Source organism: Chionomys nivalis, chromosome 26, assembly GCF_950005125.1.
Source record: "Chionomys nivalis chromosome 26, mChiNiv1.1, whole genome shotgun sequence".
NCBI lineage: Eukaryota > Metazoa > Chordata > Mammalia > Rodentia > Cricetidae > Chionomys > Chionomys nivalis.
In genome coordinates, this window is record NC_080111.1 from 7,604,528 (window position 1) to 7,617,465 (window position 12,938).

Genomic DNA, 12,938 nt, shown 5'->3' on the forward strand with positions numbered 1-12,938 from the left:
CCCAGAGAAGCCTGGGGCTCTTGACTCATTCATTACACAACTTGGCCCAAACGGGATCTCTCTCTTTTCCTTTTAACTCAGCAGCGGACTTGAGAAGGTAAAAGGCAAACAGACTCCTTTCTGGTATAAGCGAGTAGAAGGTAACAGGAGAGATAAGAAGGTTTTAGTTTTGCTTACGATTTCGCCTTATAATTTATTTTTGCTTTTTCAGACATTTTTACGTGAGCAATTAAAAAAAAAATCTAGCAATCCAAGTCTGCTGTTGATCCATCAAACAAACAAAAAAGACTCTCGTTTGGTCATGCAGACTAGAAAACGAATCTAGTAAGGAAAATAAGGCAGCCTGCTCCACACATCTGGAGAGCAATGGCCTTGGAAGCCAGACAGTGGCACTGCTGTTGGGTTTCTCTCTGTAGCCCAGGCTGCCCTGGAACTCACTCTGTAGCCCAGGTTGGCCTCAAACTCACAGAAATCTGCCTGCCTCTGTCTCCTGAGTACTAACTGGGGTTAAAGGCGTGCGCCGCTATGCCAGGCTGTGGGCGTCTTACAATGTGTACCTCTGTTTTGTGCACAAAACAGAGCAGCAGCTGCTGCTCCCAGACTTCGCTGCAGAAATATTTTACACTTAAGTATTCTGCCTTATTTTTTGAGGCACTAACTATAAATTTCTACATTCTTTCCCGTGAGCTAAAAACCACAACTAAAAACAAAACCACTTTCCTCTGATTCCAGGGGACAGCTGCACGCATCTGTCAATCACGCGCTGGAGGGGAAGGGCCGCCTTTGCCAGCCGTACTCACATGTGAGGGCTCAGCTCGTAGAAGTTTCTGTTTCTGTAATCCTCCACTTTCTCAGGTGAATAAATGGGCAAGGACCGGTAGGGGTTCACGGATATAACCACACTTCCAATGTATGTCTGTAAAACAGAAGAAGAAGATAGTAATAGGCTAACAGCAAACAGGACACATCCAAACACCTCAAACTTCAGCGTGATACGCTTGAATCCCTCACCACGATTTTACGTACTTCAAGAGCACTGTGTCTCTCTGAAGACAGGCGGCCAATAATGCACGTTCGTTTCGCTCATACATGGAGAGCACAAATTTGTGGACTGGAAATACGTTTTCAGATAAATCTTGACATAACTTAATGACTCTGTACAGAAGCTCTCCAAAGTCCAGTCACGCTGGCTAAGTTCCAGTAACTGAGCTCACTTAAGTGTCTCCTCGCTCACCTTTAGCCTTCTAAGTGAGCGGGAGCATCAGCCGTCCAATTCCCCAGCCTGGCCCACACCGAGGGTTAGGGCTTCCCTTGGGCACGGGCCCTCTACAGCCTGCCATCTAAAGCAGTACAGACCACAGGCAATTCAGTATTAGGTCCACAGCTAGCTAGCCCCTGGAAATATACACGCCACAGAATTCCATGCTACCATACACTTGGGTAGTAGCATTTACAAGTGCTTTCTGATGCAACATACATTTAATATGGAGTTGACACCGAACGGCCAATTTAAATGGACGTCCTGAGGAGTCCATGCTGTATTTCAACAGACGGTTAACTAACCCCTAGCTGCCAACTAGAACTTCTTCCTTTGGGCTTCACCCTTTCGTCACTGGCAGCTCCGGGAAGACTGGCTCGGGCCCTTTTGTGCAAGGCCTAGTACAACACCGCGGGTGACAAAGGCTGCTTACAGGTAAACTCGTCTTGGCAGCTCTGGTTTTCCTTAGTTTTGACATCATGAAGACACGGAAGAGAAAGAGCTCTCCTGAACGGGCGAATGAGGGGTTTAAAATGAAAAACTGCCTAACTAGCACATTGAAGTTAGGCCAGACGAGAGAGCGTGGCCGCTGGCCGTGGCTTTAGTATTTACTGAGTAAATGATGAGCCCTCCTCACGGCGGGAAGTGCTTGTGCTTTTCTCCTTTGGCAAAATAAAAATAAAATTTAAGCGTACAGACTTTATCAGCAGAGAAACCAACCCCTGGGCTGGCTCCTCACGATGGCTAAGCGGTGATAACCATCTGCCACGGTGGCATTCTTGCAGAGAGAACAAATTCTGCTGCCTGGGTTTCGCCATCAAAATCTCCCGCTAATGACACACACACACACACACACACACGTTACTTTTTATTTGTAACTTTTCCTGCATGGTGAAGAAGCTGTGCTTCTGTGTCGAGCTGGGGCAGCCGTCGTGCAGAACAGGACCTGCACACTGAGGTTGCTCAGTCTCTTTAACTGAAGGACTGGCTCACACCAGCTCCAGTGAACGCTGAAGTGGACCCTACTGCCCGTTATCCTCAGGTTGATGTGCGACGCCAAAGTCACTGTATACAGCGGCCACTGTTTTAGTAAGCCTGTAGACCATGCGTTGCCAGGGAACAAAGTCTTAAATGATACCCACTCCCCTCAGTTTCCTGCCCTACTGTGGGCGCTGCTTTCAAAAACGGCCAGAAAATTGTCTTTCACCTGTACACACACTTGCCGTGGGATGAGCAGAGTGTTTCAAAGGGAGGAGTGTGTGTTTATTTCCCACGTCTCTGAATCTGGACTTGGATCAATGAGACACTAGCAAATGCGACCCAGGCAGAGAGATTGGAAAACCACGTGGGGTGGGACTGGTACGTGCCTACATCTTTGCAGCTACCCTGTGCTCTTGATATAACAAGCTTGAGCCGTCCACGGAGAAGTCGAGGCGGGGCGGAGGGACAATGTGTTCTGCCCTATAGCCAGTATTAAATAGGATGTAAGTTAGCCAGCCCACACCATCAACCCCACTTGTAGTTGCTTGATACTTGTAGTTAGAGGAGTCACCCCAAGGTGAGGCCAGCAGAAGAGACACTAGCTGAGGTCAGACTAAATTTCTACGCCAGAGAGCTGTCACCCAAGACTGTCACTTTAGCCATTTCTGAAACTAGTTTGCCACAAAACATCAATAACTGACACTCCCGCGTCTCCGAATAAACCAGAAAAGGGGCCAAGCAGGACAAGACACGTTCACCTAAACGATCATTAGAGCTGCCGTACTCCCCGTGTTAACAGACTTAGTGGGATCTGACCTGTACCCGCAAGAGGCCAATTAAACAGCAAGCAATAGTGAAAATGAGGAAAAAGACTTAGGGGGGGAGAAGAGAGTGTGGGAAACACACTCACTGGTACACACGCATGCACACGCACCCATACACGCAAGCGCGCGGATGCATGCACGCTGCGCGTGCGCACACACTCTCAAGCACACACCCAGTGTCTCTCTGTGGGGGGTCTTTATTTGCGGGTATTATTTAATAGAAGACAGTCCAGGTGAGGGAGCAGCCCAGCCCACACCACTGTTTTGGCTTCTAGTTCTCCTGCAGAGCGTCTGACAAGTTCTTAGGGCCCTGTGAAGTCTCCTTCCAGGAAACAAGTTCTTCAGCCTTCTCCTCCCAGCATGGGACTCCTGGAGAAATTCCAATTTCTTGGGGAAAATTGTTTTCACGGTCAAACGAAAGCTCACCTGTGTCCTTCTAGAATAACCTCATCCCTGCCAGGCTGGTTACATCCACTCCACTCCACGTCTGCATCCTAAGCCTTGAACCCCTAAGGTTTGCCTTCAACCAGGACAGCTGTCCGGATGCTGCCGGGCTCCTTCCTCCAAGGTTCTATAAGCCAAGGCTTCAAAATCCCCGCAGGAGCAGCAGGAATAATTAAAATATTCAGTCACAGCCCCTTCCTTGGAAACACAGAAGGTAGTCCTGGAAGCACCTGATTGGCTGAGTGGGGACTGACATTCAGCTCTGGGTTTCAGCTGCCCAAACTCATGCAGGATAAAGCTTAGTTTTTCAGGGGGCAGGGGAGCGACGGGGCAGCTCACGTCTATACCAGTGAGCATCTGAACTTCAATGTTATCACTGCCCTTTTCTTTTTGCATCTAACTCTCAAAAGAAGCTCACTGTCCAGTAGCCGCTTCCTCCATCTCCTTGCTCATTGTCCGCATCCTCCCAACCGCAGCGCCGTCCGCCATTGGTGCCAATTTCCCATCAACGAGGCAATGAAAAGCTCCTCTCCTGTCTGTCACTGTCCTGTGCGACCAGCCTTCAACATCTAGGTCGGTGAAGGACAAGAGGAGAGGAAAAGTGACACGGAGGGTGGGAGGGGGAGAGGGAAGGCTGGACCCCTGTCAATCACCAGACTTCGCTTCCACTTCTCCAGGGCAGACATTAAGTCATGAATGTGCAAACATGCCTGAGTCAAAACCAGCCCCAGCTGCGTGTTTTCAATGCTTCTGGCACTCCCACCACATGCCTTGCAAATTGCAAACACAACCTGAGGGTTTCCCTTGTGCCTGCAGCGAAACTGAAGTTTTCCAGGACAGTCCTTGTCAGCCTTCCCTGTGCAGACTCCAGTTCAGAGCCCAGAAGAGCCTCTGCAGCCAGAGCTTGCGATAGGCCATGTGTGCTGTTCCCAGAAGAGCCCTGGCAAAGCTCACACCTCAGAGACCATCTCAGTGACCCGGGGAGGCAGCAGCCACCCACAAGCTTTTAAGGAGATCTCTGGCACTACAGGCATGGATGGATTTAGGTCTAGGGGTTGGGGTCCTGACTCGGCTGTTACAGTGGTCAGAAGATTCCAGCAGGGCCACATAGCATTTATAATACCATAATACACGCTGTTTACAGAACGCCCATGCGCCTGTTGTGGGCTTGGTGCTTGGATATATAATCTCATTTAATCCTCAGATCTTCAAGGGGGAATTAGTAATCGTCCCCCTGTATATCCACATGAGGAAACCGGGAAAAGCTAAAAATGTGCCTCGCTTTACACAAAACTGAAGACTTACCAGAAACTTGGAGCCACAGTTTTCAGAACATTCCAGATGGATTTCAAGTATGAGCAGCGGGAGATGATGGAGAGGCTGAGCTGAGAGCGCAGATGCTGCAGGTGTGGGTTCAAATGTGAGCACGTTCATCATCCAACCCCTTTGCCACACAGCAGCTTTGACTTCAGAGCTGCTCCTGTGCTGACTGCCTTGAGACTCAGGACTCTACAGTCTAGTTCCCTTCCCTCCTCCCTTCACCATCCCTCCTCCCTTCCCTCTCCATCCCTGCTTCCCTCTCCATCCTCTCTTCCTGTCCGTCCTTCCTTCCCATCCCTCCTCCCTTCCCCATCCCTCTCCATCTTCCCTTCCCATCCCTCCTCCCCTCTCCATCCTCCCTTCCCATCCTTCTTCCCTTCCCTCTCCATCCTCCCTTCCCATCCATCCTCCCTTCCCTCTCCATCCTCCCTTCCCTCTCCATCCTCCTTTCCTTCTGCTATGTAGCCCAGGCTAGCCTTGAACTCCAGTTCTTTATGTAGTCTAGGCTTGCCTTAAACTCATGGTTTTCAATCTGCCTTAGACCCTCTAAGGCTGAGATTTAAGCTTGTACCACAAGAGCAGTTAGCTCTCAAATGTTGTCTTCTGTATAGAAGACTAATCTAGATACAGACTATGAGGGGATTTTATATTTAATATAATGTTCAAATAAAATTGGCCCTTAACAAATGTGTTGCTCATTTATCAACAGCCAATTAAATCAGTTTGTTTATGCTGTTCTGTGATGGACTGCTTTTGCCTGAGTCCTGGCTTTGAACCACTCCTGCTTCAGAGGTGAAAGTGACGTGGCTCAGAGGGTCCCTACGTTGTCCCTGCCTGACAGCTTCTGAAGCCGCTTCAGATTAGAAACAAAGGCAGCCTTCGGGTTACAAGAAAAACATTTTCATCTCAACAGAAAAGATTAATCATAATAATCATCTCAACATCAGAGATACCCATCAGGAAACTGTCAACAGACAAAACTTACTTGAATATCTGGGGTGTTATTTACTCTCAAGAGGCTTCAGCCCATCACAGAACTGCATAAACAAACTGAGTCTTCTCGACAGAAAAACGGTATCTCAGAGCTAACTGCTCTTGTGGTACAAGCATACATCCCAGCCTTGGAAGGTCTGAGGCAGATTGAAAACCACAAGTGTGAGGCAAGCCCGGACTATATAAAGAACTGGAGTTCAAGGCTAGCCTGGGCTACACAGCAAAACACAAGGAGGAGGGATGGGAAAGGGAGGATGGGGAGGGAAGGGAGGAGGGATGGGGAAGGGAGGAGGGAGAGGGAAGGGAGGAGGGATGGAAACAGAGGAGTGATGAGAAGGGAGAGGGGAGTGGGAAGGGAGGAGGAATAGGAAAGGGAGGATGGAGAGGGAAGGGAGGAGGGACGGGGAAGGGAGGATGGAGAGGGAAGGGAGGAGGGATGGGGAAGGATGGAGAGGGAAGGGAGGAGGGATGGGGAAGGGAGGATGGAGAGGGAAGGAACGAGGGATGGGAAGGGAGGATGGAGAGGGAAAAGAGGAGGGATGGGGAAGGGAGGATGGAGAGGGAAGGGAGGAGGGACGGGGAAGGGAGGATGGAGAGGGGAGGGAGGAGGGATGGGAAGGGAGGATGGAGAGGGAAGGGAGGACGGATGGGAAGGGAGGATGGAGAAGGAAGGGAGGACGGATGGGAAGGGAGGATGGAGAGGGAAGGGAGGACGGATGGGAAGGGAGGATGGAGAGGGAAGGGAGGAGGGACGGGAAGGGAGGGTGGAGTGGGAAGGGAGGAGGGACAGGAAGGGAGGAGGGACAGGAAGGGAGGATGGAGTGGGAAGGGAGGATGGAGAGGGTTGGGAAGAAGGATAGGGAAGGGAGAAAGGAAGGGAACTAGACTGTAGAGTCCTGAGTTTCCCGGCACGCAGCACAGGAGCAGCTCCGAAGTCAAAGCTGCTGTGTGGCAAAGGGGTTGGATGATGAACGTGCTCACATTTGAACCCACACCTGCAGCATCTGCGCTCTCAGCTCAGTATCTCCATCATCTCCCGCTGCTCATACTTGAAATCCATTTGGAATGTTCTGTAAACTGTGGCTCCAAGTTTTCTGGTAAGTCTTCAGTTTTGTGTAAAGCGAGGCACATTTTTACATTTTCCCTGTCCCGGCTTTCTCATGTGGATATACAGGAAGACTATTACTAATCCCCCTTGAAGATATGAGTGCCAAGTGAGATTACGTATCAAAGCACTAAGCCCACAGCAAACATTCCACAAACAGTACCCATCATGGTGGTATAAATTCCACGGGGCTCTACAAGGAATCTGCTGGCCACTGTGTAACAGCCAAGCCAGGACTCCAACCCCTAGACCTCAGCCAGGTTCACCCAGCCCTATAATGCCAAAATCATGAAGACTTTCACAAAATGGTCTTTCCATACGGGAACTGGCCAAGTTACCATGCAGCCCATGAGATAGTCGTAAGGAAGCTAATGCTAAGATGGCAGCCACAGAGCACGTCCTTGGAATTCTCAGAGCAAAAGCAACTTGGGTCACAGGAGGAAGCCACTCTCCTCTTAGGGCTTGGATTCTGGGAATTTGATCACAAGACACAAACTATCATGCGTCACCCTGCTATTAAATGGACATCTGTGTGACTTCCCCAATTCTCCTGAAGAGATCCTTTGTCTCTGGGGTTTTATTAGAAGACACACTGTGGTCTAGCAAATGTTCTGGTTGCTTCTTACACCATCCCAAAGTGTGCAAAATGGTGTTAAGTCAAAATTCTAAATGTGAGGTCAAGAACATATGTCAATACCTCTCTGGGACAAAAACGCAATCTAGTGTATGTATTAACAGCGCCACTCTTGGAAACATGGCTGTGTGTGTTTTGCTTATACGCATTAGGTATCACACACACAAACAAACACAACACTAATTATACCCTATTTTTACAAGTGCAGAACTTGGATTCACAGGCTGAAATAACATGGCCAAAGTGGTACACCAACATCAAGTGTTACACGTACATCAAGGCCCTTGCAAACTGGTCTGCACACACCCAGTATGCCCACAGCCCCATAAACACCTGTCACAATGCTAGAAGAAAATTAGGACACGAGAGACTGGTTATGTGCCCAGTTCGCTGCCCGTGCTAGCTTCTTTTTCTACCACATCTTTCAGTCAGTTTCAAAGACTTCCACAAAGCCTGCTTCCCCAGGGTGCTCACGGTCCCTCATGGCATGGCCATGGCCACGAAGCCTGCTTCCCCAGGGTGCTCACAGTCCCTCATGGCATGGCCATGGCCACGAAGCCTGCTTCCCCAGGGCGCTCACAATCCCTCATGGCATGGCCATGGCTACAAAGCCTGCTTCCCCAGGGCGCTCACATCCCTCGTGGCATGGCCATGGCTACAAAGCCTGCTTCCCCAGGGCGCTCACAATCCCTCGTGGCATGGTCATGGCCACGAAGCCTGCTTCCCCAGGGCGCTCACAATCCCTCATGGCATGGCCATGGCTACGAAGCCTGCTTCCCCAGGGCGCTCACATCCCTCGTGGCATGGCCATGGCCACGAAGCCTACTTCCTCAGGACCCACACTCTAGGACCCAGCCATGACAAGCTCAATAGAGGCCTGAGTCTCAGTAGTTTACCCTAAGCCAATACCTGGTTCTGAGAAAGACCACAAACTGAGACCACCCAGGCACCACCCAGGATCAGACCATCCAAATAAAATTCCTAATGTTCCAGCCATTGTAGATAGGATCCCCTGTCAGCACACACCCATCACTTTTCACTAGGACACCCCTAGACAATCAGGGGCCCTGAATCTTAGAAATCTCTCACCCCAGCCTCTGCTATTATAAAAACCCAACCCGAACTGAGCTGGGGCTCTCTGACTGTGCCAATATGAATACGCTGGACACTGGGAGAATCCAGAGTCAGAGTTCTGGTCTGAACTGGAATAAGAATAAAGCTCTTTGCTTTTACATACAGGACTCAGTCTCCTAGTTGGGGGAGGGGGCTCGGTGATCTGGGCATAACACACACGATCCTCATGACATCACCACACCACATCTTGCTTGTTGTTTTTATTTTTCCAGTATTTTTCAATATGAAAAAAGAACTCATCTCTGTTGATTATTTTATCCGGTGCTTTAAATCACTGGCCTCAGAGCAGACATCCACAAATACACCAAGAGGCCTGCACACTGTGGCTGCAGATGACATCTAGGCCTGCTGGTCTAGCCTAAGACATTCCTACCCCACCAACTATAATCTTTCATCCCTGAGCCGTCACTCAATCTCAGACCATAAATTAAAGAACTATATATGAATTCTCTGCCACGCTTAAATACCAGTTAAAAATACCACCCCAGGCTGCCTTTAATTTAGAGCAGGACAAGGCAACGCTGCCATGTCATTGCCGAGACAAACTCGGAAAGGAGGGAGGAACTATCCAAATATATATATATTGTTCTCCTGATCCAGTAAAACCCTTCACTAGAGTACAGTGTGACCCTGGGTTGTTCGGTTCCCTACTTGCCACAAGTCCTGAAAATAGCGTGGGATGGTTACCTGGAAACGGAAATAGAGCAAAAATGAAATCTGTGCAACGAAGGCAAAAACGAGAGCGAGGTAGGAAAGGCAGAGTGGGAAAGAGTGTGTCCCCCAAATCTGCATGCTGGAAGCTTCACCCCAGATGTGGCAGACAAGTCGGGGGAACCTTTAGGAGGTGGGGCACCACCCTCAGAAGAGATTAATGTAGCTCTCACAGGATGCAACTTCCTGGAGAGGGTTGCTATAAAAAGTGTCACCAGGCCCTGGAGTCCTCCCTGCTCCTCCATGGGATCAGCTCCAGGCCCTGGAGTCCTCCCTGCTCCTCCCTGCCCCACCATGGGATCAGCTCCAGGCCCTGGAGTCCCTCCCTGCTCCTCCCTGCCCCACCATGGGATCAGCTCCAGGCCCTGGAGTCCCTCCCTGCTCCTCCCTGCCCCACCATGGGATCAGCTCCAGGCCCTGGAGTCCTGCTCCCCCTCCTCCTCCCTGCCCCACCATGGGATCAGCTCCAGGCCCTGGAGTCCTCCCTGCTCCTCCTCCCTGCCCCACCATGGGATCAGCTCCAGGCCCTAGAGTCCTCCCCCTCCTCCTCCCTGCCCCACCATGGGATCAGCTCCAGGCCCTAGAGTCCTCCCCCTCCTCCTCCCTGCCCCACCATGGGATCAGCTCCAGGCCCTGGAGTCCTCCCTGCTCCTCCCTGCCCCACCATGGGATCAGCTCTGAATTTGCCATCACATCTTTCTCCACCTTGTGACAGAGTCAGGAACCTTCACTAGGACAACAATACCATGCTCTCTGAACCACCAGCCACCAGAATCATTTGTCAAAAACATCTTAATCAAAAAAAAAAAAGAAAGAAAGAAAGAAAGAAAGAAAGAAAAGTATTCAGTTACAGCAAAAGAAAACGGAATCAAAAACAACAAAACAAAACCAAATTCAGCCACTCCACCTACAATATACTCCACTCCTAGTTCATGGCAGTCTCCAGAGTAGGAACTCAGGAAGATAAGCACCAAAGTATCCACTTCATGGATGAAAGGACTCGATTCCTGATATTAGTGGCTGGGAGTCACTACGATTCCAAAGTTCGTTCTGTCTGCTCGAAGCCCAGATCTTTCCCAAGATGCCACCCTGTGTGTCACCTCCCACCTATTCCAGGGTCAAGTTCAAAAGACAAAATAACTTCTCTTTAAAGATTAGAATCACCATTAAAATCCATCCGCCCTGTAGACGAAGGTGTGTAACTGAATGGGCCCCATGAGCCCAGAGCCAAGCGGCTTCTACTTGGTGTTCATAAGGAGGACCACAAGGAGCTGTCAATCACTTGCTGTCCACTTCATATGATGAACATTCTTTCCTGAAGATCTTCTAGGCTCGGCTTTGGGTTTTGGCTTTGGGTTGCGGGGACGTGGAGGGGGGAGTCATTTGGTTATCATCTTGGTTGATTCTCTTTGCTTTGGCTTATGAGGACAATGTCATGATAACCTACGGCTTGAGAACCCGCCCTGTGTCCAATTAAATTCATGTCGCTGTACACTGAGTGCTCGCTCTATGCAAGGCCAAAACACTGATTGTGACTTCCATGTCTCACCTAGGTCACTTTGAGGCCGCCTAATTCCAAAGCTTATACAAATTTCAGTATCACAGTAAACTGCTTTTCACACTAAACAGGCTTTCCTAGTAGTGAGGTCATTTGATGTTGGTGGAAAAAAATCAACTAAAGGTCATTAGCACACGAACACTCTGGCATTAGATTTCCTGGCTATAAACCCCAGCTCCATTTCATACCCACCGTGTGACCACGGAACAGATGCTAAGTCTGAGCTAAAACATAAAGGACTTAAAGTATTCGAGGAGTTTACGGACACGGACAAAAGTAGCAGGGCCAGGCCTCAGGTTAGATCTTTGCTCCTGGGTATCCAGCAAACCGCTTCTAACAGAGGCCTTTTCTTCTGATGGTCTCGTAGCCTCAAATCTAACTCCAGGTGTGGCTGTGACCACAACACTTGAGCTAAATGCTTATAAATATCAAACAGAAATTTCAAGCACAATACAGGACCTGGCGCTTGAAATAACTGCCTGCGACTGGCAGATAACACACACTGCAGCAGCGTGGGAGAGATTTGTCAGGTACGCAGGTTTTATGGAAGTTTGCACAGGTTAAGAACGAACACATTAATATCAAAGCTGGCTGTCCTCATAAAGTGTGCAAGAGACAGGTTGTCCTCGCAAATCAGACACAACAACCCCCTGTGCCTCATCACCAATGGCCACAGCTTTATCTAACCTTCTGACCGGTCTCCACTCTGAACTCCCAAACGCACACACAATCTGCTCTCCGCCTTTTCTAGGAGCCAGCCATTCCCACGCACGGCAGTGCAAGCATCTCATGAGAACAGCTCTGGGACCTCCTCCTCCCTTCCCCGTTTAGTCTAGGCAGAAGGAGAAGGGACACTGAAGATTAATCCCGCCCCCCTCGAACCTCATCAGGGCTGGGATCTCAGAGGAAAAAGAATGCCTGTTTCCAGCTCTAGGAGAGAAACAATACCCTTCCTTACATGAACAGTTCACAAGACTCTGAACCAACACTACTTCTGGAAACCTGGCATAAGACAACTACATTTTTATGTTACATGGCTCGATGCCGCTTGAAATGTTTTTCAAAAGCATATGACTTTTATAAAAAAGGTATGTTGAAGTTACAAAAACCAAAAGGACAGTTGGGTGATAAGAACAACATGAAGCTGGACTTTGGTGCTGGCTCTGAGCTCTGCTAACAAATCAAAGGTCCAAATGTCAGATTTTCATTCAGTCCAGCCTGGAAATACCCTGAGCTAAGCCACTCACACAGACAGGGAGCACTCCTGATGCAGACGGGGAACACTCCTGATACACACAGGGAGCACCCCTGGTGCACACCGGGAGCACTCCTGATGAAGACACACAGGGAGCACACCTGATGCACACAGATAGGGAGCAGTCCTGATGCACACACAGGTGATGGAGGAAGGTCATTGCCTTGCTAGCAGGGGGCGGGGAACGTAGCCGCTGCTCTTATTACAACACACAGGAGCACTCCTGATGCACACACAGGGAGCACTCCTTATGCAAATAGATAAGGAGCACTCCTGATGCACACACAGGGAACACTCCTGATACACACACATAGGGAGCACTCCTGATACACATAGATAAGGAGCACTCCTGATACACACACATAGGGAGCACTCCTGATACACACACATAGGGAGCACTCCTGATACACACACATAGGGAGCACTCCTGATGCACACACACTATGACAGTGAGAAACTCAATTTTTTTTGTAACAAAAGGAGAAAAATAATTTATGGCACACATAAGTATCCCCAGGAACGTATGTTAGCGCCACACAACATGAACAGTCCTGTGTCTAAATGAAAAGTGCTTGGAAAAATCTCAAGATATACAAACGTAAACCAGTATAATTTTTGCAATATTTCTGTAAACTAACCAAACATCCAGTACAAAAGCATGGGATCACATCCCAAAAAGCGAAGACAATTTGTACTAGATTTTCGAAGCTGTCACTTCTAC

The 12,938-nt window shown here is 49.3% G+C and overlaps 1 protein-coding gene across 5 annotated transcripts in view; it reads right to left on the minus strand.

The window, feature by feature from the left end:
• Myo1b (myosin IB) overlaps positions 1-12,938 on the minus strand; it is a 149,445-nt gene that overhangs the window by 103,039 nt on the left and 33,468 nt on the right. For all 5 annotated transcript variants that reach the window (XM_057758574.1, XM_057758573.1, XM_057758572.1 and 2 more), the window contains exon 3: positions 801-916. In XM_057758574.1, the coding sequence (XP_057614557.1) occupies positions 801-916 (116 nt within the window). The remainder of the gene's footprint in view (positions 1-800; positions 917-12,938) is intronic.